The following is a 27,958-nucleotide window of genomic DNA, read 5'->3' as shown; positions in this document are numbered from 1 at the left end:
ACCATTCTTATTCACTGACTGTATGAGAAAGTGGCTGGTCCATTAATACCAAACTTGGGTAGGCTTTCTGAGCTGTTCCCTTGAGATAGGCTCATACTCTCTTCTTAATCATAGATCCAATATAGTATTGCCAGCCAGATTCTCAACTTACGTCATACCTCTTATACTGAAGACTACCCCTCGTTTGTATCAATATAAAACTCCATATCTCCAACATCAAATCCCAAGCTGTTGTGCCATTAGTAAAAATGGGGGGGGGGGTCACTCAGATTGTTGTCTCTCCTCTGCCATAGCAATTTCCTCGTCTCATAATAATTTTTGCTTTCTGCTTCATAAGCGGACAGCAAAGGAAGATCAGAGGGTATTGGGGCATTCAGACAACTCAGAGGTTTGCACTGCAGCATGACAGAATATGGAACAATGCAGCACTGATGATTAGGCTATGAGGTCCTTCCCAAATGCATTTATTGCAAGATCTGACTCGTTTATGAGCGGCTTTGAGAGATTTGCTTCCTAGTTTGCATTTAGCAAAGTTGCAGAACAACAACAACACCCCCCCCCCTTTGCTTTTATTCCTACCATATTCTACCAATGACTTCACTGAAAAGGAAGCAACATCTGCTGGTTAGAGTCGAGTCTCTCTCTACTGTTACCCTTCCTCCTCCTCTTGACTTCCCATAAGCATGCAGCTGGTTATGTATAGATAATATGTTTAGATAAATGTACAGAAAGGTAAAATTTTGTATATTCAGATCTGTGAATCCCAAAATGAAGCATACATACTTCATACATTTCACAGCAGTTACTTCTCTTTGCTGTTTTACTTTGACAACAATAGTTTATTTGTTTCCTTGTTCTCAAGTAACAAGCAGGGGTCTCATGATTATTTGGAAGTTCAGCAGCCGAATCCAATGGGCTCCTGCCTCTTGTCCAACCCCTGACTTCATCTGCATTTTAAAATTGTTATATTGCAGAGGTTAAGGGGTACCATGCTTCCAGAAGTCCTCCAGCTCATAATGTAGTCAGTGTTTCTGAATTTGTTCTTCAGACAGGGTGTACAAACTGGTAGACCAGGCGTTGGGAGATGTCTGGTTTCCTGATGATCCCTTTCTTATAATATTGCCGGATGGAGCGACTCAGCTTGTCATAGTTCATAGCAGGCCGGTTCTTCCGGATTCCCCATAAACGAGCCACCTGGGCGGAATCTTCAATCTTGAATATACCTAGAAAGTAAATATGACAAGCAGCAAGGCCAATTAAAGCATTTGTTTTCACCCAAATCTATTTACAATCTAACCGTAATCAACTCCCAGGCACTGTAACAATATTTTGAATCGGAAGAGTGTCTAATTGAAAATGTAGTTTATTTAACAGACAGCCATTAACATCAGGCTGTAGTAAAGGAAGCAAAACTCTGTTGGTGTGGTTGAGAGACCCACGTCTTTTGGCACCTACCCCCCTTGAGGTTTTCTGCCCCAGCTGGTCATTATAAGAACTTGAATCTAAGAGCTTGACGGGATTCCATTTTGAGCTCCTTATGACATGTAAGGAGGATATAAAACAATCACTAATTAATAAATATTATTATTGTCAGCCCCATACCTCTCTAACTCTGGCTCCAGCTGCCACATCAGATGTTGGTCAGAGACTGATCTTGTAGCTGAGTTTGCATATTTCCTCCTCCCTCCCAATCTATTTATCTTTAGTGTCATATCTGTTTAGTTTCTAAGCCCAAGTACAGGGCTGTCTTTTTCAGTGATGTGTGAGTGATATTGGAGGACTTTTTAGCTGAAGCATGGGCTTCAAAAAAATACTTTTAAATAAATAAATAAGCAGCAGCAAAAAAGAAGTTTTCAATGACCTCATAAGCACCAAATACTGCAAGAGAGCTTAATGGGAATAGGTCACATATCACTTAAATATGGAGAGGCACAATAGTAACCTTACATATATGAATCATGAGTAATGGAGGTCAGAGGTTTCATGCCAATGGTTTAATATGCCTGGACATATGAACTACCACCATAAAAATATCTCTGAGTTTATGACTGCATGAATGAAACCTGGAGATGAAGGCCTATGCCCCTAAGTCAGGAGGTGGCACTGAAATTTCAAGAAGGAATCAACAACACTCACCTTTTTCCTTATTAAGCCAGCGAATGAAGCGTCCATAGTTATGGGGTTTCAGAAGAAGCTCTTTCAGAAACTGCCACAAGTGAATGGGTTGGCCAGAGCAGGATGAGTCCACCTCACTGTCTGTCCAGTTCTCTTCACTTCCTATAAATTACCATGGCCAGGAGAAGGCAGATTAGATTGCTACAATGCACTTTGCACAGAGCTGCCTTTGAAAAATGTCCAGCAATTTCACCCACTAGAGAATGTGGCAATTAGGCCTGTGACTGGGGCAAATGGTTGGGAGCAAGTGACTCCTTTTGCAAGAGCTACACTGGCTTCCTGTTTATTTCCATAATGAATTCAAAATGCTGATTGATACATTTAAAGCACTAAATGGCTTAGAACGAAGCTGTCCAAATGATCACCTCCTCCCATATCAGCCTGTCTGTCCATAAATACCCACAGCAAAGGCTCTGCTTTCCATCCCACTAACATCTCAGCTACATTTAGCCGAGATACAAGAGAGAGCCTTCTCTATTGTTGCACTGTTGGAAGATTCAGGACAGATTTTTTAAAAGTACTTATTCTCACAGCGCATAGTTAAACTATTTTAGAAGACATCTAAAGGCAGCCCTGTATAGGGAAGTTTTAATGTTTGATGTCTTACTGTGTTTTAATTGGTTGGAGGCCACCCAGAATGACTGGGGTAACCCAGTTAGATGGCCGGCACATCAATCAATCAATCAATCAATCAATCAATCTTACTCCCACAGGAGGCAGTGATGGCCACTAACTTGGATGGCTTTGAAATAGGATTAGACAAATTTATAGAGGGGGTGGTTATTGATGGCTACAAGCCATGATGGCTAGGATCTGCCTCTATAGTTGGAGACAACAATGCTTCTGAATATAGTCAAACCTCGGTTTTCGAACGTCTTGGCTGCCAAACATTTTGGAAGCCGAATGCCGAAAACCTGGAAGTGAATGCTTTCATTTCCAAATGTGCACTTCCAAGGTGCATTTCTCAATTTTCCCCATTGAACTTTCTGACAGCCCTTTGATCCTCAGTTTTTGAACATTTTGGAAGCAGAACAGACTTCTGGAATGGATTACGTTTGAAAACCGGGGTTCCACTATACCAGTTGCTTCTGAAACTACAGAAAGGGAGAGGGCTCTTGTGCTCGGATCTATCTTGCTGGTTTCCCATAGACATCTGATCAGTCACTGTGAGAACAGGATGCTGAACTAATGGGCCAGTGGCTTGATCCAGCAGGCTCTTCTTACATCTACCTGGTGCCCTCTGGATACTTTGACCTACAACTCCCATCAGCTCCAGTCACCTGTTTCTAAGCTGCCTTGACATTTTCGTGGAAAGGTGGGGTACAACTATTTTAATTCTAATTTTAAAAATCACCCCAAAAGAATGGAAGTATACATTTCCTCTTTTTGCCCAACAGCAAGAAGACAACACAATAAGCAGAACACAAACTGGCATCTGTTACAAGTCATACTGCAATTCATTTGCATAGTGGCTAAAAACACCACTTGGTTTCCTGAACCTCTTCATCTGCACCCCAGTCGCTTCCCAGCTGTTTCTACTCTCCTCCCCACATCATTCATTCATTCATTCATTCATTCATTCATTCACTCATTTACTGCTTGCTTTGGTTACATGCGGAAAGGCTGAGCTCACCACAGTAATGCATCTCTCCAGGGGCAGCTTTCTCCTTCATCCAGGCAGCTGGGAAACAAACACAAATGTCACAGGATAGTCCAGTGGTCTGGCCATTGCACTCTGATGGGCCCCGTTTCCCCACACCTGAGGATCTCAAGGAAAGCACTTGCTCATAGATTTGGAAGGAAAACCCCAGTTCCCTGCTGCGTGACAGGCCCATCCACCCTACATCATTTCCACTATTGATTGCCTAACAGAGAAATAATTGAACCGAAAGACTTGCTGTTCCATCAGGCTGAATGCTGGCACAATTTCAGTGAACATGGCCATAAGCCAATGGTATGAAAAGTTCCATCAACATAAATTATTTCCCTTTCCCTGTAAAGGCAGCATTGGTTTGCAGGAATGAATTCCCAGACAGCAATAGGAGATTGCTAAGAGTTTTAAAAAAAAGTTCTGCTTTTTAGCTGTAATATATATTTTTTCCAGCTCAGTCTCTAGATACCTGACTTCCAGATGTCCAGATGAGCATGCAGGACATCCCCACATGCTGGGGATCGCTGACGGAACTGCTCCTCAGACATGGCACACAGGTCCTTCCCACCCAGATCCTGGAATGATTTCCCAATCTGGGGGAGCCTGTATTGGTGTTCTGTCCACAAGATCCACTTCTGGACATTCCCTGGAGTCCAATCTGCTGGGTCTATAAGGGAAACAAAGAGATACTGGGTATATTCCCCCCCAAAAAAACCCCAACAGTTTGTATTGTCTTAAGTATAATTCATCTACAAAGAAAATGCACAAAGCATTCTAGATGACCAGCATTAGCAGAGGAGAACTTCCCCCACGTTCTGGTTTGTCCACAACTCTCAAAGGTATATGTGTGGGGAAACTCCCCATGCTTGAAATGAAATTTATTCCAGACCTAACACAATGCTAATGACATAGTAAGGAATTGAACAATGAGAATAAAATGTAAACACATTCTCCGTGTCTCACACTGAAAGAATATGAAACAAAATTATCATTCTGCTTAAAAAAAAAAATCTACAAAAAGTCAAATTGCCTCATTTGCCAATGCATAGTGATAGAGAGTTCTTTCCCCCATGCCTTCTGCTACAACTTTTGCTGTGTGGTTTTTTAAATTCTTCAGCCAATACCTCTGATGCCAGTGTGTGATCTCCAAGCTGCCATTTTTCATGGTGTAGCATTTGTTTATATCACACAGAGACCCAGGCTACGTACACAGATGACTGTGCTTCTACTACTGGTTTGGGAAATTGCATACACGTGTTAGCCACAATCAATATCTATCCTGTTGCTTCTTACGAAACATTGCATCATTTTGATGCATTTTCTCCTAAACCGCCTTTGATTCAAATTGAGAAAAAGAACAGCAGTTCAAGATACAGGTAGGTAGCCGTGTTGGTCTGCTGTAGTCAAAACAAAATAAAAAAAATCCTTCCAGTAGCACCTTAGAGACCAACTAAGTTTGTATGAGCTTTTGTGTGCATGCACACTTCTTCAGATACACTGAAACAAAAGTCCTAGACAGTTCAAGAGCCACTGGGATGGTAGAAGTAAAAAAATAATCAGTACTGATAGTTGTAATGGTGCATTCATGTCATAATGTGCGCTACCAGCTGTGAAGTCTTTCCTTATAGCTCCAAGACAGCAGAAAACAAAATCAAATAAGTCTTCTGCAAGTCACCCAGGAGTTCTATGTGGGTGAACAATGCTAATTCCAGGGCAAGTGGGGAAAGTAGCAAGACTGGTGCCTAGAATAGCACACTCAGCAGATATAGGGCACAATATTCTGATAAACATTCTCACATCCATTCCCAGATACTTCTCTGATCTTCCTCATATGGAGGGAGGGGACATTGACGAATCAAGGGAAAGGAAGGAATGCTGCTGCATAATAAGCCTGTGGCTTGATAAAGTCTCGAAGGGCTTATCCCAAATGGTTAATGAATAAAAAACCCCATCCTGCTTCATATTTTTCCAGTTGACAGCACCCATTTCAGGAGACACAAAACTGTTGGGCCAGCCCAGTATCTTTCCCCTTGGCCCCTGCCTTTTGAGTATGTAGAGCTTCACAATGTGAAACACCATTCCTCTCTGCAGCTAACTGTAATCAGAAGCATGGGTTATTCCCTGTTCCTTCCCTTAAAAAAAAACAAACCACAGGGTCGAGTGGGAAATGTGAAACTGAATATTTTGCAGAATTTGGGGGGTTTGGGTGACAGAATATTTTAGATCACAAATTCTTAGTCTTTAGAATTTGACATCCGATGTCAAGGAGATAAAGAAGTGCACAACTTTTAGAAGACATGTGGAGGCAGTCCATTATTGGGAAGTTTTTAATGTTTGACGCTTTTTATGTGCTGGAAGCTGCCCAGAGTGGCTGAGGAAGCCCAAGCAGATGGGTGGAGTATTATTATTATTATTATTATTATTATTATTATTATTATTATTATTAATGGGATTCGCAACCACTCTGTTTCATGGGCTAAAGGTCAACATTTGGCAGAACAGAAGTCAACAGAGTTTTCACAGATTTCAATTGGCTTTAGATGCTTGAGATAAGCCAATGATTAAACAGAGCGGGCCCCGCATAGGCCATTCTACACAATATCATATGAAGAATGCTTTCAGGCCCCCTTGTTACAGAGGTTGAAAGCAAGGAGGTAGGAAAGCAGAGGCAGATTTAGGGAAGTGTGGCTGGTGCAACTGCAGGGGGCGCTGCAACTATGAAGTAAACCAGAAGACAAGAGGCAGGGGGAGGGCACCAGTGAAATTTGAGACCCCCAAGGTCTGCCACTGAGGCAAGGGCCTATTCCATACATTCTCATGCCAACCCCAATGCAGTTTTGACTCATGCCCATTGTGGCAACTCTATTCAATAGCCACATTGCACCAACAGCATACACGGTATCTTTCACAGGCAACATAAGTGGTGGCCTGAGACTAGCATGGGACCCGCCAATGTTAGGCAAGCAATATTGACTTCAGCTTACGAATTTGCATCATTGCCTAGAAATTAACTCAGCAGCAACCACACCATAAATAAATATTTCCCCTCAGTGGGCTAATAGGCCTTCCTAGCTAGGCCTCCCAAGCAGTAAAAGAAGAGGATGCTCTAGGTACTCACCTGCAGCGATATTGAGAAGCTTGCAAGCTGTTTCAATGTCCTTGAGCACTTCACCCACCACCATACTCTGCACTTGCTCCAGGGAGTGTTCTTCCAGGTGAAGACTGGCTTGGTAGTCCATATCAGGTGTAAGGCTCAAACCTTGACTGTCAATGATAGGGCACTGCTCAGGTTCTTTAGGTACTTCTGCCCTGCCGCCTTGGCTGCTGGGCTGCTGGCTTTCGGCCAGACCCTTCGGAACCCAGTTGCTGTCGTCTGGGTAAAGCATATCAAAGTACTGCAAGCAGAAGGTGGGTAGGGTTTGCTCGGGTGTGGCAGGAGGGCTAGGACTGTCAAGGGACCTCCAACTCTGGCTGTCAGGGTCTTGGGCAACAGGCAGTTTGTCGAGACCAGAATAGAGCAAAGGATCTTGAAGGGTGACCCGGCTGCGCGGCAGAGCAGTCAAACCTTGGTCAGCACTGCCCATCACTCTGCACAGGTTTGTCTCCAGATCTGTCATCAAGGAAAGGGAGAAGGAAGGAAAGGGGGGGCAGAGAAACCCACACACCAGTTAGAAGGGATGGTTTGATAGTAATTTCTGCATTTCTGCCCAGTGATCAGGCACAATGGAGGAGAGCTAAGCCTGTTAACAGGAAAGAAACCACCAAAGAGTCACTCTGTGGCCAAAGAGACCTCTAGATGAAAATAGGTTAAATAGCTCTTCATGAGCCCAGGCAACTTCTCTTCTGGGTCATTTGGCAATAAGAGGGCAGGGGAAGGAATCCTGTCAGTAAGGGCAAAGGGATAATCAAATGCAGAAGAGAGAGTTGCCCATGATCAGGATCAGATAATATCTTTATGGTGAGCAACAGCAAATCTCTTTCTACTTTCCTGAGGGTGAGAAAGGAGGAGGGACCAAAACCTTTAACATGCCGAACGCATCAAAGGGAACTTGTCAACACACGACCAAAAAAATCACAGATGGGCTCAAACCACATTTAGTGCTGGAGTTTGAAAGTTCAGTCTGGTATTTTATTTTGTTTTTTGGTATGATAAACTTGCGTCTGTATTCCTGTTTGTCATCCTTAGTCTGCACGTTGCCTCTCAAAGGAGCACCTTGGTTGCAGAGCCAGCTTAATTCTATATATTCAATTCTACTCCAATGGTGAGACTTCCTTACAATTTGCATGTTTGTTTGTTTCATAAATTTTATAGACTGCTTGATTATTAAGAAGAAAAAGCCCTCAAAGCAGTTTACAAAGGATAAAACAGTAAAATCAAGAAACAATTGCAATCCTACTTTAAAACATACAAAAAAGTAAAGAACTAAAACAGATCCAAATTATCTCAACTTTCTAAGAATCTCAATAGTTTATTCACTGGTGTGTGTGTGTGTGTGTGTGTGTGTGTGTGTGTGTGTGTTTAAAAGAGAAATCAGATGTGATCATGTAAAATGCTATTGACACAGGGGCTGGAGCATGCCCGTGTTACTCTGTGAACCTTTACATGTTTAGGGGTCAAAACAAAACTGTGGTGTCTATTTCACCCAGATGAAGGGAAACTCCTACTTATGTGAATATTTACACATCTTAAATTGCCCAGCAACCAGAACTGTGGCTAAACTAACATTTTAAAATGCCATTGGGGTGTAATGCACAGCTGACAGCCCTGCAAGCAAAGGCTGGATGCTCACATGGTACAGAGACCAGCATCTCATACGGTCTTCTTCTGGCCAGGTATTCTTTCTGCAGTTTTAATGTCAGAATGAAATGGAAGGTCAGTGTGACAGGGGAGGTCCTCAAACAGCTACTTTTGAACTATTGTTTTCAGAAAATTCTCCTATCTACCCCAGGTGAGATATCAGAATAAAGCCCATTTGGATTATTTGAGAATCATTATTTGTTTGCATTGCTATGCAGACAACAACTTGCTTGCTCCCTGTGATACAGTGGTACCTCGGGTTACATACGCTTCAGGTTACAGACTCTGCTAACCCAGCAATAGTGCTTCAGGTTAAGAACTTTGCTTCAGGACAAGAACAGAAATCGTACTCTGGCGGCGCGGCAGCAGCAGGAGGCCCCATTAGCTAAAGTGGTGCTTCAGGTTAAGAACAGTTTCAGGTTAAGAACGGACCTCCGGAATAAATTAAGTACTTAACCCGAGGTACCACTGTATGCTGCTTTTCCTTCTAAGATTAAAGGGCTCAGGTATGGACCACACACAGTCCACTTCTCAGTAGCTTCTCTTCTATTCCCTTCATAAAGCATAGTGAGATATTGAAACATTCTGTTTTCCTTTTAAAAATCACTCCAGTCAGCCACACTCAAGCAGAAGTGTATATAAAAGAAGACCACTTCTTTGTGGTGTTAAGTTCCTGGACACATGTGTGCATGCAGAGATAACATCAAGGCTGAGGGATGTATATGTGCAGGAGTTAATTGGACATCAGTGGGATATCCAAAATGTACACAAATGTAATAGAAAAGACACTGTGATTGTGGCTGTTGAGTGTGAACTCACACCTTTGCTCTAGTTTGTTGCAATGTCTTCTTGTACAGAGCAAAAACTAGGGTCAAATCCATACAATGCATTTAAAGCACTCTTATACCACTTTAACAGTCAAGGCTTTCCCCCAAGGAATCCTGGGAACTGCAGTTTGCAAACGGTGCTGGTCTACCACAGGTCCCCTAACAACTCTCAGTGACTTCTTGGGAGGTTTGGCTTTTTGAAGACATTTTCCATCAAACTGGGAATAGGTGAGGTGATATGAATCGAATGCATCACGCCATCAGAGCTTTCCCACCAGATTTGATTGATTCTCCACTTGCTGTGAAAAGTAGATTTGATTTAAAAACAAAAACAAAACACCTGCTTGCTACAGAAAATAATGTTTTGGTATCTTATCAAGTACCAGGCAGGTAAGTTGAACACATTCAGAAGGCCAGGGTGGATGCACATAGGAGAACCTAGAGTTTGACTTTGAACCTAAACACACCTGCCTGAAACAGGTTATTTATTTCCAAATAAACATGCACTAAGTTCCAAGAATCAAGGTTTTGGGGAGACAGCAGAATGAGCACCCCCCACAGCCTTAGACATAGCTTAACAATGTTTATGAAGGTGGGCACAGGCAAGTGTCATTGAAATATTAGAAGTGAAGATCTGAGACTAGCTAAATGAACCAGAATCTTATATAAAGTGCATGGCAGCAGAGATAATGGAACCCAGATCTCCTAAATCTCAGTCACTGCAGTATCCACATTTGGCCTGGTACAATCTCCCTCAAAGAACTGTCCTATACACAAGTTCAGACAGGTGACATCTGATGGATTATTTATCCACAAACATTTCAGCCCTGAAATCATGATCTGAATGAACTTTCTTTTATTTTAATCTGAGCTTTAAAACATCACACCCATCTGTCTTTGGTACAGAGAGGCCTGGCCTCAACAGAGAAAGGGATGAGCCTTCTGAATTTCCATGGCAACCTTGGTAACTGTCACAAACCAAACAGAAAGCCTGGCTGTTCCCTGAGGCTTTAAAGGTGGGAGGGGAAAGAATCACTCTGAAATGAGAGTGTGGTTAAAAGGCTGCTGTTGAGGCTAGGATATCCAAATGTGTCTGGAGTCCATAGCTTACAAGGCCTCTTCTTTTTATTGGTATCGCCACACAACCCTCCCCATCCTCAAATTGTATTATACTCTCTGTCAAAGAACTCTAGAATTTTCATGTGGCATTTCAGAAATCGTGACTCAGTGCTAGTAAGAAGCACAGCAATGACCAAACCCAATCATACAGCAATGACCCTAACAAAAGTAGCATACATTTATTTTATTTGTTTGTATTCAAGCCAACAATGTGTATACAGTGGTACCTCGGGTTACATACGCTTCAGGTTACATACGCTTCAGGTTACAGACTCCACTAACCCAGAAATATTACCTCAGGTTAAGAACTTTGCTTCAGGATGAGAACAGAAATTATGCAGCGGCAGCTGGAGGCCCCATTAGCTAAAGTGGTGCTTCAGGTTAAGAACTGTTTCAGGTTAAGAACAGACCTCCAGAATGAATTAAGTACTTAACCTGAGGTACCACTGTACTGCTTTTAACCCCTGTCATTTCTAGCAGCACACAGGACTGCTAAAAACGAGTAAAACGTGAGTTCAAACTATTAAGCCACAAATTTTCAACCACCACATGCCAACCAGAAACTATTATCAATTTCATGTCAGCAAAATAAGGATGAATGGCTTTACCGTTATAGAGGTGGGAATATTGGTATGAGGAAGGGCACTGGTTCATTGCCTTCATGCCATGACTTATTTCAGTGTAGCATTTTGGGCCACCTTTCAGGTTCCTGGGAATCACAGCTCACATTTAAAAACAGCAGCAAAGGAATCTCTCGAGCTTGCTGTAGCCTTCTTTGAGCCAAATAAAGGTGCCCTTTGTGTAAGGGTTTTATTTGCAGAAGTGTTCTGTACAGTACGTTACTATCTTTGCTCACTTCAGTGTGCCAAAAAAATTCATTTCCGTACTGCTGTTTCTAGTAAGTTTCTGCCCAAGGGCTGGACCCATATTTGCTCCCCAACATGAATGCTATATCGTAAATAAGATATAATTAAATGTCACCACTTGCTGCAAGCCAGAGACCCATTACTGGCCAATGAAAGACAAGTGGAAGAGGGCATCTTACAGTTTGATTTGTTCTTAAAGCAAACCAGGCATGCAGGTTCCTGCCACTTATCACACAGAGTGGTCCAACATCTCTAATTTACAGCTACAGATATTTCCTAATTATCTCTGGGAGGGATAATTAAATGAAATTAAAAACTCATGTGGATCTGCACAGCTACAGCTAAAGACAAGATATGTTACAGATTTAGAAAGTGGGGCACTGGGGAGGTAAAAGGGTTTTCCAGCGGTGACACAAACACATGAACTGTGGAGCTCTTTAAAATAAAAATAATAAATAACCGCATGAGTTGCTGACCTCATTTGATCACTATTAAATCCTATCTCTTACATGGCATGTTATAATTGGAAAATTATAATCATAGCTGAAATTAATACCCATAGTTAAAGAAAAGAAAAAAAAGATTTCAAGAAAACTTTAGCATTTGATCATTTTTTTAAAAAACTGCAGCGTTGTTTGTACTAATCAAAGTACAATGTAAAAGGCTGACATTTCAAAAGCCGTATCTCTGTCGTAGATCTGTGAAAGTTTGGCTCTTTTTGCAGAAAAAGCAAATAAAAGAACAACTTAACCTAAGCAAAGCAAGCACTCCGTTCCTTCCGTGCACAGGCAGTACAAGTTGGTTTCAACTCAGACTTGCTGGCACAGTGTAATTTCTAATGGGCAGGTAATTCAAACACAGCGCTGACAAATCAGGCACAGATGCTCAAGGGATTGTTCAACTCAAAGGCTTCCATTAAGACAGAAGACTGTGACCTTTGGAGAGCTCCCGGTGAAAATACAAACTGCTGACAATATATTTAGCCACATAGGAAGCTGTCTTCTACCATTTATACTACATTTAGCCCAGTATTACTACTCTGGTTGGTAGGAGCTCTCCAGGGTCTCAGGTAGTTCTTTCTTTCTCCATTACTTGCTACCTGAATGTTTTAACTAGACATACCAGGAATTGAACCTGGACCCATCTGCATGCAAACTGCATGCTCAGTTACCACCAACCTATATTCCACCACCGCCACCCCCAGCCCTCAATATTTGAGAAGACATATTTGTGACTTCTAAAATTATGGAAAGTAGTATTTCTACTGGCACCACTTCCAGCAACTATGATCCTGCAAACTTCATTAATGCACCCAAAATGTTTACTCTCATTTAATTTCCCCCTTACATTTCTATCCCACCTTTCTTCCATCATGGAACCCAAGGTGATCCAAGACAATCACCCATCCAGGCACTGGCCAGACTCAAATCTGCTGTGCTTCTGCAGCCTCACATGCCTTCAGACCATACAGCATCACTGGGTTCATTTCTCACATACCCATCCCCCCAAATTATATCACCCACTGACACAAGTTTTGACAGAATGGATGTCTCTGCTGCATTCACATGAGAACATGTACAATTGCTCACAAATGTGGCTGAACCCACCAGGTCTCTCTCTCTCTCTCTCTCTCTCTCTCTCTCTCTCTCTCTCTCTCTCTCTCTGTATTTTTAGTGCTTTATCCTGCAAATAGGGAAGAAAGTGGAGGACAGTCTTAAAATAAGACTATGCTTCCAACCAAATGTTCATGAAAGATACTGGCATAAATTTTAATGTTCCTAATTAAGCTGATGTGAGCCTAGGCAGGGGAAATTGGAACTTCACCCAGATATGAAGGAAGCCTAGCCTTATTCTATTCTGTTCTATTCTATTCTATTCATTATAGTATTGATAAAGATCATGCTTGAAGATGCTTCTTCTAATTTCCCTGGATCTATATGGGATCACACGAGATCTTGTGAGATTTGTTGGAGTTGATCTGAATCAGTGTTGGAAAACAACAATTGGGGTGAGGGGGAGAGAATTTGTGCCTGTACAGGAAATTCTAGAAGAGAGATGTGTGTGCCTCTTTATGCAACATGCTCTCTTAAGTCCCAGAATGTCCTGGTTCTTGTTGGCAGTTCCACAGGCAGGAGAAGCCAACAGACGACAGAAACAGGAAAAAGGGAAAAGCAGCAGCATAAATTTGGGACATTGATATCCCAGGGACAGCAAGAGCCTGTGCTGCAGAACATGATATGTGAGCAAATGAGTTGGGCCTCTGGTTCCCAGAGCACATGGAAAATCTGACACCAGATCTCAGTGGGGAGGGAACAGGACCTAAAGGGATCTGTCACTTGTGCACAGCTAATATTCATACATGTTGTCATGCCCCTGCCATGCAATAGGGACCTGCTTCAGATAACACTAAGAGGGGAGATAGGTGGAGACTGGAATTAGTGTTTGAATGGCACAGCAGGACTTTTTGAAGTGCTGACCCTAACATTGGGGTTGTAGGATGCATCTTGGCTTGGCTTTGAACTGCAAAATGTATTGGGCTAATAGAACTACCATGCCTCATTACAAATGCAAATCAAAAATTAATTAGTCCTCCAGTTTAATTCTAGATCAGCCTTCCCCAATCTCCAGATGTTTGATTATAACTACCATTACCATAAGATACGCAGGCTGGAACTGATGGGAGTCCAGCAACATCTGAATGGCACTTCACTGCTGTTCAGAGGGGCATCCATCATAGACTCTATCACAGAACTTCTCCATCATAGACTCAGATTGTATATATGTGTCAATAAACCATAAATCATAAAGACACCACAGTCTCCACTGTGCCTCATTCCCAAAAGGAAACATGAACCCTGAGTAAGTGCCTGGAATCCCTGGAATCTTGCACCGCTCAGAGATTGGGATGGTATTTTGCATATGTTTTCAAACTGTATTCTGGAGTCCTTGGGGTTCATCAGAACTTGTTTGAGGTTCCTCAGGGAGAAGATTAGTAACAACCAAGTCCCACAAAAGAAAGGTTTGCTGACTACTGCTGACCTGCTCTTGCCATGTGCAGCGCAGGAGAGTGTTGGGTATTGTTTAGGGCACATCCTCATTCACTGAAAACCATTTAGGCAAGGGACCATAGTTCAGTGATAGAGGACTTGCTTTTGCATGCAGGTTCTTCAGTTAAAAGACAACTTCAGTTAAAAGACAAGGAGCAGGTTGTGTGGAAAACCTTTGCTGAGATCCTGGACATCTGCTGCCAGTCAGAACAGAAAATACTAGGCAAGAGGACAAATAGTCGGACCTGATAAAAGGCAGCTTCCTATGTACTCAAATAAGGGGAACATTCGTTTACAAAACAGAGCAAGGCAGTTTGTGCTAAAAATGGTCTATAATATCACCAGTGTAAAACAGTGGCTGGATTCAGTCTTAGGTTTTGCCTCTACCTTCTATCCCATGTTAACAACAACAGTAACATGTGGCATAGATAGAAAAAGAAAGTGAATATTTGCTGTCCCATGAACAGTAGTGAAAGGGACAGCAGCCAGTAAGCTCTTAAGAAGAGCCCTGCTAGATCAGGTCAAAGGCCAATCCAGTGCAGGATCCTGTTCTCACAGTGGCCAACCAGATGCCTCTGGGAAGCCCAAACACAGGACATGAGCACAGCAGCACTTTCTGCATATGCCTATAGGAAGGCCACATACCTGAGTGCAACAGCAACTTTCCCCACCTGTGATTCTCCCCACCTGGCACTCAGAAGCACACTGCCTCTGACAGCAGAGGGAGAACATAGCTATTGTGGTTAGTAGCCATTGATAGCTTCATCTACCATGAGTTTGTCAAATCCTCTTTTACAGCCTTCCAAGTTTGTGGCCATCACTTTAGGTCTTGCTTTATAGTTGTTGTTATTGTTGGTTCTTTGTGGTTTCCATTTTTTATTAGGTAAAGGTAAAGGGACCCCTGACCATTAGGTTCAGTCGTGACCGACTCTGGGGTTGCAGCGCTCATCTCGCTTTATTGGCCGAGGGAACCAGCATATAGCTTCCGGGTCATGTGGCCAGCATGACCAAGCCACTTCTGGCGAACCAGAGCAGCACACGGAAAGGCCGTTTACCTTCCCACCAGAGTGGTACCTATTTATCTACTTGCACTTTGACATGCTTTCGAACTGCTAGGTTGGCAGGAGCAGGGACCAAACAATGGGAGCTCACCCCGTCACAGGGATTCGAACAGCCAACCTTCTGATCGGCAAGTTCTAGGCTCTGTGGTTTAACCCACAGCGCCACCTGCATCCCTTTTTATTATTATTAGGTAAGTTGCAACAAATAAACATCCTCATCATTACCAGAAGACTAATAAGGGACTCAAGGGACTAAGTTCTCTCAAGTACATCACACTCCAATCATCTCGTCTTCTGCAAGCACTCCAGCTTGCCAGGCAGAATAACACCTCCTCTCCTCCCCGTGTGCTATTTTGGGGATCTTCCTGATCCCCTTCCCCCACAGCCATTTTCTGAGGTGTGGGGGCACACAGAGGGAGAAGAGCAGGGGAAGCCCCACTGCACAAGTGGAAGTCGTTGTGCAGGGCTTCCATTGATGGGACCGGTTAGGTGGATCCTGCCTATAGTCTCTATCAGAGGCTGAACACAAGACTGAATAAATGGCTGTATCTAAGCCAGGAAAGATATTCCTATAGAATTTACTCAGATGAGATAGGTTTTCAAACAGACTGCATTCTGTGGGTTGACCTGTGGATAGATTATGCAGGTTGCATATGGCAAAATATGATATAGGTAGGGTCATATTTTACCACACAGATTTGGAGCTGATGGACTGTTTGCCCCTTCAACCATGTAATTATTTTATCCCGCAAAGGCCATGGATCTTTTCCTGTTAAATACCATGAAGTCTGGCTCTCCACAGGTCAAGGACAATGCCAGCTGTTCAGAAAACTGCTTTTGGGGAGCAGGTGGGAATAATGCTTCTAATACTAGGAATCCCCAAAGAGTGCTTATGCCTCTAGGTTACCCAGAGAGATGTTGCCCAGCTCCAAACCTCCAGTTTATTTGCTCTGGATTAAATTAAGGCCCCAAGAAATCAGCCCTAAATCCAGCCCCCATGTGGCTTCCGACACAAAAGAGAATCTGGTAACAGCTTGCAAGGCCCTTTATTGGAAGCCCTCTGCCGAATTATGACGGTGGGGGGTTGCTTGGAAGTGGGATTAGATCATACTCCTGCCTAGACCACAAGCAAAGGAGATAATGAAGTAGATAGCATGCCAGGCATTTTGATGGCTTGACGTCAGCAGAGCTGCAGCTGCCTGTTGGCCTCTCCCTGTCACCTGCATGCTCAGGCTCTCCATGTCCTGGTCGGGAAAACATGGGACGAAACGCCACCACCTTCCCATCAGCATTTCAAGCAGTGCACACTGACACAGACAAGATGTTTATATCCTACATGTAAAAGTTACTAGGTTTTATGCTGGGTGTTGCAGAATTACTTTCCCAACTGCACACCCCACTCTTGGTAGCACATCCCAATTGCCATCTAATCTGCAGGGCTTGTGCCTGGCTTCTTATGCCAGATGTAGTTTGTTTCTGCTGTGTTCCACCTGCCTTAGCTATAAGTATCCTTCCCCAGACAGCCTATTAAGTAACTAAGGTGAGGATAGATGGGGCTAGTGGAACAGCAACATTTATATTTCAGACCACTGAAACCTCATTTCTTGTCAGGTAGAAGGGATGAACTTCATTCTCTACAGCAGGGGTGGGGTGCCCTGTGCCCAGGGTCCAAATGCACCCCCCTCCAGACTTCTCAAGCTGACCCATGGGTCTCTTCTCAGGCCACAGTCTTCACTGGGCCTGCTTCACACCTTCCTTATGTGCTTTCGTCTGGCTGGAATGGGCCCTTGAACTCTGATCATTATTCTCCACTGATAATGTGGCCCTTGGCCTGTAAAAGTCCCCCCTCCCAACCCTGCTCTAAAGAAGTCTTCACCAACCTGCTGCTTTCCATATGTTGCTGGACTACAACTCCCATCAGCCCCAGCCAGCACACTGATGGGAGTTGTGGTCCAACAATGTCCGGAGGGTACCAGGTTGGTGAAGGCTGCTTTAAATTAATGGTAGCCAACTTACGACGCCTGTGAATATCACAAGTAGCTGGTGGCTTATGGCATCCCTGGATAGTAGGGCCTGCTGGCTTGGTTGCAGCAGAGAGCTGGAACAGCACTCCTGTCTGTTCTACCCACACTTCCCTGCTTCATGGTTGTGCTCCACAGCTTGCCAGACCAGAGGCAAAACACACCAAGGTCCCAAAGAGGCACCATCAAACATTTCAGTCTTGACTTCTAGGAACCAACAGGCCATGACTGATGTTGTGGACTACAACTCCCATGGGCCATATCTAGCACTGCTGGTGGGCACAGGTTGACGAAGGCTGCCTAGACTGTGAAAGCAAAAGGCCTGAGTGATCTTCTGACAAAACGTGCTGTACTTTATGGGTGGGGACCTTTGTTTGGCTTTCTCTGGCTTTGGCACGGAGGCTGCCTGCTGCCTTTATGTTTATGGGATAGGTGGGGAACTGTTTACATGGAGAAGCTGCTCTAAAAAAGAAATGGATTCACTGCAACAGCAAGCCAGGGAAATAGCAACTATCCAAAGAAAGGAAAGGAAAGCTAGTTTTTTCTCTCTCACAACCCTCTTTCCATCCCTTAATTAAAACATCAAATCCACAGCTTTTGACCAGTTACAAAGTCCTTCCTTTCCATGACTCTGACTAGGACTCTGAGCTCCTTGCTTCTGTAGGCACATTATATACATCCACACTGCAATTTCACCCTCTTTTTTCCACCACTGAACCTTCTCTAGTGATTAAAAAACATCACTCTCCTTAATTTTGTCCCCAAAGCTCATTAAATGTTCAGTGACTGGTCTCTGTTTCATATTTCTATTATTTCTCTTCTCAAACATTTTCCCTCTATCACCTCACTTTTCTACACACTTGAGCCCACGATTCCTACATCATTATAATTCATTTCAAATATTTCAGAAGGACCCAATGGGCTTTGAATCTGCAGCTCCATGCTACAGGTAGCCACTGGAGTTTTATTTCTTCTCAGTGCTCTTATTAATTTTTCAAAGGCAGAGACAGTCTAATTGCTTGGGGCTTAAGCAAACAGCGGTTAATCATAACAGGTCATTAACAGGTCATTAACAGGGGTGGGGGTGTTTCCTCCTTAGTTCCTCGTTGTCAGCCCCAGCACCTTGGAGAGAGCCTGAGACTAAAGCTAAACCCTTTCATGTTGATTAACAATTTTGGGGTTTTGGCCCAAATTTTGTATATCAAATTATCTCAAAGGAAAGGAAACTATGGCTTAACTTGCACCAAAATTACCTGGCTTAATGCAATCTTGGAGTGGCCGGGCTCTGCTTGACAGACTGCTAATGTCCATTTTACAATGGAGTTTGGTACTGACATGGGGTTTGCAGAATTCAACACCCCTGAGAATCACAACTTTGATTTCAAAATGAGACACATTTGTAGTCCATATGACTTGTAAAGCTAGAGTCGGTGCCTGGATGGGAGACTGCCCAGGAACCACATGCACACTGCCTTCCGTGATGGAAGAAAGGCAGGATATAAATGCACCAAATAAATATTGTGTCAATAAAAACAGCAGCTTTGAGGTGGATGGTTGTAGCACAGGAATAATGGGCTACCCCTCTTCCCTGAGAAGTTTGGTCCCAATCCTAGTGGCCTCTTTTGCAACACCTATTTCACAAGTCAAAAACAACCACACAACAGTCACATTATTTGTATAACTTGCAGTTTGGCCCTCAGGCATCTGGCAAGGCAGAGCCACACCTTAAGACATGCGACAGATTTGAAATGGCACAGGGAGTGAGTCAGGTCAGAATCAACAAAACTTGAAGGCTCAAGGGTGGGCTGTCTTAATCTATTGCTAAATGTGGACTATTGCACCCATATACCTCCCCACCCCATAGGGCATGTCATTTTAGGAGATGAAACTTAATTTTTGCAAATTTCTTCAGTCAGGGGTTTTAAAAATATGTTTTTCAGTGTGAGGAATTGAAAAAGGCTATTATTTTTGTTATTGGGCAACATTTAGTTTGGTAAGTCTACGTTTGATGAAGAAGCACATGAACTGGTTTTGGAAAACCAAATAATTTTAATTTTACCTTCTGAAAAGGTTGGTTAATGTCACCACTCAGACTTCCATATTCTCTTCAAGGGCAGCACCAGATCAAGCACTAGACCATTAAAAAGGTTGGAAGGCATAGATAAGTGCACCAAAGCCTCTCCTCACCCAAAAGGGCTCAGCAGAGGTTGTTGGTAATATGGAGCCCTGGCTACCAGCACTACCTGCTTATATGGAAGAAAGGAAGGTCTAAAAATACTATGGTTCTGGACTTGTTCAAAAAGGTAAATAACCACCCCACCTACCACTGGTCACAAAGACCCTCTTGGAGCCCTGGGATTCCCCTTCAGCAGTCTATGCATCTCCTTCTGAATTCTGTTTGTCTGGCGTCTAAATCTATCTTACTTTCAGTAACCATTCACATTTAGGTCTGGACAACATTTTCTAATGTCATCATGGAACCCAGCTTTGGCTAACTGTTCTTTTTTGCTGCTGACCTCAACAGAGCTTGGTTCACCTATGCTGAGAGCAGAGAATAAAGCCTGCTCTCGACAATGATCCTATTAATTAAACTTAATTCTGCAGGCAAATAGGTTGGTTTAGGATGAATTCCACAGCAGAGCTCTTAGTAAACATATGCAAATTGATAGCACTCTTTATAGCAGAGGAGAGAGAAGCTCAGATAGCAGATATGAGTGCTACATCTGTATTTTCAGTCTTTTGGTGACACAAAACCTGGTAACGTTGCCTGGATTTTCTTACCTTAATTTAAACTAAAGCTGGGCACTGTTCCACCACACTTTAGGTTCTGCTTTCAGTGATGTCGAACTTGCTGCTGCTCATTTTTTTAATACTGCTTTTTGTTGTTTCACTGATTTGCTTTTATTGTATTTTATTTTTTTCTTCTATTTCTGTAAGCAGCCTAGAGAACACTGCTTTAGGTGACATACTGACTCTGTAAATAAAATTAATCCAGACTGCAAGCCTGTGTGTGGTCTTTACAATGTGAGAGAAACAGAGAAGTGGAACTAGCCTGGAAAAGGATCATATGGCTATTTTTATTTTATTTTTAAAATTAAGACTCTGCCGTGCAGCTGTGCTTCCAGGGCAGCTCATTCAAAAATAAAGACAGAATAAGAAAGCAAATGCAAATTCAAAAATATAAATGAAAGTCGCAGCAAGAGCTAAAAACTATTCAAACTTTAAAATATTCAAACACTGGGATTTGACACCTAAGCATGGGTAGTTTTAGGAGTATAAGTTGTTTTAAATTGTTTTAACATTGTATTTAATTGTTGTAGCCCACCCTGAGATCTTAAAAATTTGACTCTGGAATCAAGAATTTGATTCTGACTTTATGCACAGCTAGGAAAGAGAAAGTCAATGTGTTGGCACCCTCCAGATATTGTTGGACTACAACTCCCATCAGCCCCAGCCACCATGGTCAGTGGTTAGAGATGATGGGAGTTGTAGTGCATGACATCTGAAAGGCGCCACATTGCCTGACACTGATGTTCACCAATCCAAATATGGAGCTGAGATTACAGTCTACACCTTTACTATGGTTTCCAATGGTGGTTGTTCTTCACACAGATTGCAGAACTCTGAGGGGTTCTTCATATGTGATATTTTTCCCCTACAAAGAAATAATTTCATTTTAAGGGGGGAATATACAATCATGTATATGTGTACCTCTGTATGCAGCACACACCAGTTCTCAATTTAAATTGCATTCAGGTATACAACATATCTAGATCAATAGACAGATCAAGATAGCAGCCCTGTCAATCATCAACTTGGCAAAACTCTCAGCTCAATATTTTATTACATTTCCTTCCCCAGAGCGTTTTGTCAGCTGCTTCCAGCAGTATACAGATTCTACCTCCCACCAGGCCTAATATCTTAAGACCTACCCATTGATCAGAACATCAGAGTGAGTGTGGCTGTTCCCACTGCCCGTGCTTGGAATTAGTATCGTCAAGAATGCCTACTAACTCACTCTAATATGATGAAAGGAGCTGACAGATTTGGTCCCTGGGCACCTTCCAACACTTAGGGCATTAGGTACTACACAACAGGAAAAACAAACCAAGTAGAAGAACCACCTGGGTTCCAAGCACTTGGAGACAAAAGTTATCAATGTTCAGCAGGTTGGGTGCAGAATAACTAAAGCCCTGTTTGCTTTGTTTTGCCTGCCAGCCAGCTGGTGGGGAGGAGAAGTCAATTAGATGCCTTTTATTGGCTTATCAAATTGGTCATGAAAAATACTTTGCTACTTCAGAGCCAAGTGAAGTTAAGAAACTGGGAAATGGAGATAGCCAGCCGAGGCTGTCAAAATGCCTGGTTATCATCACTGGAAAGTCCATATTTCTGCAAGGACATTTTCATGGGACTAGATTTCCAGAGCGAGTGTTTGGGATTGTCAGGATGGTGTGGGTTGCCCGTAACTCGGCAGTCAATTTAAAAGACTCATGCTTACCCTCTTAGGAGTGGGTTCAGCTCAGGCTCAGAATCAAAAAGGAGAACATTGTTTTGGTTGTCAGGTAGTTTCAAACGCAAAGCTTCCCAAAATAAAATTCTATTATTTATTTACTTCATGTCCATGGCGTGTAAAGATTTAGGAACACACAGATATTTTTGTATCTCATTATATTCCCACTGTTTTATCAAGTTCAATATTTTCTAGGCCAATATTATTCAGTACTGAGATGTGAGTAGAACGGTTCATAATTTCCCCTTCGATTCTGATAATTTTCCACCGTGTGCACTTTTAAGAGTCTGAAAACTTCAACTCACAACCCAAATGTTGCACTGCAAGGAAGCTTCATTTCATTGTCACTGTGAATGGCACCCACCAACCCACCACAGATCAGAATTTCTCACAATTTTGTCTGACACCATGTAGAGAGGATGCTTAATTCAATCAGCCCCACCCCAATATTTCAAGAGCAGAGCCACAGATGCCCTTGAGAACTGTCCCTGGTTCTGATCCACACCTTTGCAGAGAAAGCTCAGTGAGTTCTATTTGTAACCTGGGGGTCTAGGTCTGCCGCCTGACGGAATAGCACTCCTCCACACACAGAAAGCCCTCCACATCTGACTTGCTTCTCCAGAAGGCAAGTCAACCTATACTTCACAACAGTCATTTATCTACCATGTAAGTGGACTTGTTAATTAGGTAGATGCAATACTTTTGTTGGCCTAGCACAAAGGTGGTTAACCCATGGCCCTCCAGATGTTGCTGAACTACAACTCCCATCAGCCATAGCCAACATGACCAATGGTCAGGGTCAATGGGAGGTTAACCACCCTTGGCCTAGTGTTCTGAAAGAACTTTCAAGAATGAATTCTGTAAGCTTGTGGAAGTTCAGCAATGGAGAGAATCCCTCCCAGTAATAACATATACTGCACTACTTTCCCTCAACATTCACCTTTTAAAGATAGGTGGCAGTATTGCCCCCATTTTGCAGGTGGGAAACAGAGGATAGAGGCTGGAGCACCTTGGATTCTGAATTCTTATTCATACTTCACCAAAGAATCAAATGGTTGTGTTTGTTTTAAAAAATCCAGATTTAATGTTTCTTCAGCTCCGTAAACTAATGGATGGATCACCACAGCGCTGCCACAGAAGATGTTGATCATTGTGCACAGCATCCTACCTGTGTAAACTGCAGTTGCTACATGTTTGCCACATTCATTTTGACAGCGACAGACAGCTGCTTACCCTGATATTGATTCTAGTACCAATGCCGTGTGAACTACACTTCACCATATTGCAATGTCTCACTGTACTATACCTTATTGCAGTTTATCAGTGTTTTATATTGCACATTATACTTCATGCTCAAAATTACATAAGGACACCTTGATAGCAAATGGTGCTGTACTATGCTAATATAAGGAAGAACCACATTGTATTGATACAAATTCCAACTTTGTCTCCCAATAACTCTGAATGGGGTAACACACACAATTATTCACTGACCCAGTTGTGTCCTCTCTTACTCACAGTTATGTTCCCTCTAAAAGGAGCTTTTAACATGCAGAATGCTTCTGTCAGACTTCTCTTTGCTAATATGCTTTATTGAGGAGTCCTTATTAAAATGCCCACTTTAGAGATGAACAACGTGGTTGAGAAAAACTACTCAATGTAACCATGGCTGATCATGGATTTAAGCTCTGATCTCCAAAATTCCCCACCAATGAGAAAAAAGAGAGAAATGCTCTGGTGCCACAAAAGTTTTTACTGGCAGTGAGTCAAATTTATTCTCAACATAAAGTCTACAAAGTAAATGGAGTTCTTACCTGGAAAGAAGTAAACATCTTTTTCTATTGTTAATAAATCAAAGAGTGATGTTGCAGTCAAAAGTTTCTGGGAGCACCCTTTCATATATTCTCACCTTTATCTCTCCCCAGCACTTCATCCTTAATCCTCAGTTCATCAACCACTCTCCCTCCAAAGAAATTCCCTAAATTAGCCATTTTCAACAAATTGTCACTAGGTGTTAAGAGGAAAGATCAGGTTGTCAGTTCTTCCATCCACATTTCGATCGGACAGAAGCATAAGTGGAAAACCAATATCCATGCAACTGTTTACCTGGAGACACTGCAGAGATGCATGGGTAATGGCGCCCCCTATTCTGAGCTGGCTTTGATGTTCCTATTCCTTTGCGAACAGGTCTTCATGTCCCAGGGTCAGACTGCCCTCTCTCCACCTGCAACTCTATTGATTCCCACTGCTCAGATGGGAACAGCGCAGGGCGTGGTCTGGCTACCAGCAGAACTCAAACCTGAGCATGTCCCAGCTGAGCAGCAGAGCTTGATGTTCCCCTCAAAATGGTGAGAAGCCCTTGCTTATAAATCCCTCTTCCCTCTCCTGGGAAGTTGCTTGCCCGGCAAGGAATCCTGCATCTTTGAGAAATAGTTGTGAAGGGATTTGGCAGGTGAGGTGTCATTTGTGTTTCACTAACCAAGCATAACCACAAAGGGGGGGAAACAAACCAGCATAATGTCAATTTGCCTTTGGCCCTGGGGCAGGGGAACTGAGGGGAGCAGCTTGAAGAGGCTACTGGTTTGCGGTGAGGGGGATAAGAATGAAAGATGCAGAATGGCCTTCTGTAGCTATGTCTCAGCCACCAATCATCACCAAATTAGCTTTAAGTCACGGCTGCTGAATTCTGTTTCACATGTACCTAAAACTACTTCAGTGAATTATTAGAACTGTTAATAGGTTGAGGAGTGTGTGGGGTGTTAGGGGAGGAGTAGTACATTGTCCACCTTTGGTCCCCATTCTGCACTTAGCCTTCACCTGTGGCTCCTAGGTGCTGTCAGCAGCCACATTCCAGGAACGGCTTTGACTGGTCAGTTAAACCTGGTGAGGGTAACAGATGGGACTTAGACCCTCAGTGAGTTAGGGACTTCCCCTGCATGCGAAGACAAGCTCCAGCAGATTGAATGGACGAGACCAGTTGTGGGGGCAAGAAGGCAGTTTCTTGCATATGCTGTAGAGGGAAGTGAGGGGCAGATGGGGCTCGTCAACTTGGGAAAGTAGCCCATCTAGGAGAAGGAAAACTCTGATCCTAAACATTTACTGCCTTGCAAGACATCTTTGAGAGATAACCCTACACAAATCCAGAGTGGAGTTCCTAAGAAGGTTGGGTGGCCCCTTCCAGCAACTCCTGCAGGCACGCTGGTGGCAAACGTATTGCTCTGCTTTCCTTTGGACCACATTAGTGGAGCCAAGAGGGGGTTCTTTTTGTCTGGGCAGCCCAATATCTCCATACACACTGCCCTGTTTTGTGCCCCAGGAAGGTCACTTCAGTGCTACTAATGCAGTGGTTTGACTTCAAACCCTTCCCCCCAGTACACTCCACTATCTCTCGAGACAGATGGATGCCAACAACCAGTCATCATAGTTACATGCCAGTTATTTATAAGATCTATGCTACACTACACAGCTTTGCTTTAGATGCAGCACATTTGACCCTCCCAAGCCACAGAGCTTCTACTGTGAACCCCAGTAATCTACACAGTGCACTGTAGAAATGTTGAAGTCAGTGCACCTAGCACAGCAGAAAATGGCAGAAAAATCTCTTGTGAAACAATTTATTCCTTCCCCCCGCAGCCACCGCCCCCAGGACTGGTATGGCTTCTGACACTTCTAGTTTTGAGTTCATGCATCGAGCCAGAAATGCAGTAAGTTGCCAGGTGGACAAGCACAGCAAGAGAGTCCACACACAAACATGTGGCGCTTGATGGCTTTAACGTCAAGCAATGGTTTTACGTGTAGAATGGCTGTTGCAGATCAAATACAGGGATGGCTAACCTTGGGGAACATTGTCAAAGGCATAGTTATGTTGCATCGGCAAAACAGTAGTTGCAGGACAACTTATGTATTTTCTCAGGTTGCTGAAGATCCCTTAGATTGCAAGGAAGGGGGGAATTGTACACATTCAGCCAAGTGGCATCTGGTGACAAAGAATGGACTGTTCATGTAAGGGGATGCCAAAAGGAAAATCTTAAAAATCATAGCTCGCTTAGAACAAGACATACATACACATTACTTCAGACAGAGATATAGCATTGGGTTTTTGAAACAGTGGAGAGGCTTGCTTCTGACATCTATCAGTTAAAAATGTTCACACTTACCCTTTAGGTTAGCAGAGAAGTGGCAGCTATCAGTGGCAGCATCGATCCAGTAAAGTTGTAAGGAAAATGCTCTTGTCAATCTGAAATGCCCCCACTGGGCATGGAGGACTCAAAGAAAAGAGGCTGGGGACTTGGTTAAGGCAACCAAACAGCTGAGGTCGATGTTTCTTCTTGCACCAGAATCAAATGACTATTTGCAACAGGGCCATGTACTTAAAGACACATCAAACTTCCTGGGGTGGAAGAGACCACCTAAAGCATCTGCCACAGGTTGTGGAATGCATACAGGCCACCAGACTGTTCAGAGCAGCTCAGTGGCAGGGGCTGAATATGTAAAGAAATGCATTCAGATAACAGGCACCTAACTCTAGTTATGTACCAGGGATAGCCCTGCAGCTGAACTGAACACTAGGAATGCAATGTGTTCAGGAAAAAGCTTCCTTTGCCCATTATATCTAATTCCTTCCTTATTTACCTGAACAAACAAGTTGTGTGCTTACCTCAGTTGGAGGTGTTTAAATATCCCAGCCTACAGTTAACCCTTGAATATGTGAAAATCCCACGTACAAGTCAAACAAACAAATCCTCTTACCCCAGCAATTTGCCCTCTCTGTCTCTATCTTTAAATCATTCAGAACTCCAGCTGGACTAACAACCCTTTGTGCCCAACACATCCAGAAAGAGAGAGCTTATACACTGCCTGTAGGCTAGCTTTGAAATCTCCTCATGTATATATGCACTACAAGGCAAACTCAATGGCATGTCATAAGAACGTAAGAAGGGCCTGCCTGATCAGGCCAATAGCCTATCTAGTCCAGCATACACATGCCTGTGGGAAACCTGCAGGCAGGAGCTGAGCACAAGAGCATTCTCTCCTCCTGTAGTATTCAGCAACTGGAATTCAGAAGCGTCAGTGCCTCAACCACAGAGGCAGAGCATAGCCACCATGTCAGCAGGAGCCTATACTACAGAAACTAGGAGGCAGGTTATGATGATGCACAGCAACCTAAGACAAACCTGGTGGTTCAAGCCAATGGCCCATCTAGTCCAGCACCCTCTTCTCACAGAAGACTGCCTGTGGGAAATAGGAGTTGGCATCCAAAATGGTGGAGGGCACCAGGTTGGCAAAGGCTATTGGGCAAGTTCAACTATAGTACAGAATCCCTCAAGCTGTAAAGGGGATGCAGTTGTTTGACCTGTGTGTGCGTATATATGAAGACTATCAAAACTAAAAGGAAACAAAGCCACAAATTTCTACATATAACTTTGTGCATGAAGGCTAGGGGCAAATATGGACATCAGTGTAAATAATAATTATTCAAGGGATGAACAACACTATAATCCCCCCTGTATATACATGCACAAGTAATCATATATTTTGCAATTATTACATGCATAGTTCTACTATTCTCCTTAGATGAACTTTTTTGGGACTATCAAGATTAATATCCTGTCTTCTTGCCAAAGCCTTAGGGTAGCTAACAACATCAGTAAAAGTGGGGAGGGGAAACAATAACTAAAAATAGCAGGGAACAATTTAAAAAAAAAAAAGCTGAGAAAAATCTGTTTTCAGAGGAACAGTACAGACTCTGTCAAGCACCTGGCAGATAATGAAGAAGCAAAAACAACAACGGGAGCATCAGGCCAGCTTAACTGAGATGGGAGTTCCCTTGTTGGGCACCACTGCAGAAAAGGCTTTGTAGCCTCAGACAGAGGCAGCAGCTCT

General features: G+C 43.1%; 1 protein-coding gene across 3 annotated transcripts; it reads right to left on the bottom strand.

Moving 5' to 3' along the window:
* Positions 1-435: 435 nt before the first annotated feature.
* On the bottom strand, positions 436-26,689 carry SPDEF (SAM pointed domain containing ETS transcription factor). 3 transcript variants are annotated; one of them, XM_081915610.1, is made up of 6 exons: positions 26,233-26,689; positions 6,945-7,436; positions 4,296-4,493; positions 3,809-3,856; positions 2,137-2,277; positions 436-1,223 (listed from the first exon to the last, which is right to left on the bottom strand). In XM_081915610.1, exons 2-6 carry the CDS (start codon positions 7,408-7,410, stop codon positions 1,045-1,047), a joined length of 1,032 nt encoding a protein of 343 aa, XP_081771736.1. In that variant the 5' UTR covers positions 7,411-7,436; positions 26,233-26,689; the 3' UTR covers positions 436-1,044. The 3 variants fall into 3 exon arrangements, with proteins under 3 accessions (XP_081771736.1, XP_081771737.1, XP_081771735.1); XM_081915611.1 differs by lacking the exon at positions 26,233-26,689 and adding an exon at positions 24,182-24,220; XM_081915609.1 differs by lacking the exon at positions 26,233-26,689 and adding an exon at positions 23,985-24,101.
* Between the last annotated feature and the right edge of the window lie 1,269 nt (positions 26,690-27,958).

This window comes from Podarcis melisellensis (genome assembly GCF_964234715.1).
Source record: "Podarcis melisellensis genome assembly, chromosome: 6".
NCBI lineage: Eukaryota > Metazoa > Chordata > Lepidosauria > Squamata > Lacertidae > Podarcis > Podarcis melisellensis.
This window is presented reverse-complemented; position numbering and strand designations above follow the sequence as displayed.

Excerpts from the sequence above, each read along its gene's own strand:
- SPDEF (XM_081915609.1), bottom strand. The coding sequence starts at position 24,066 with ATGGCTAATTTAGGGAATTTCTTTGGAGGGAGAGTGGTTGATGAACTG. Across the intron at positions 7,437-23,984 it reads AGTGCTGGGGAGAGATAAAG|ATCTGGAGACAAACCTGTGC; the intron begins GTGAGAATATAT and ends CCTTGATGACAG. Across the intron at positions 1,224-2,136 it reads CTGGCTTAATAAGGAAAAAG|GTATATTCAAGATTGAAGAT; the intron begins GTGAGTGTTGTT and ends TTTACTTTCTAG.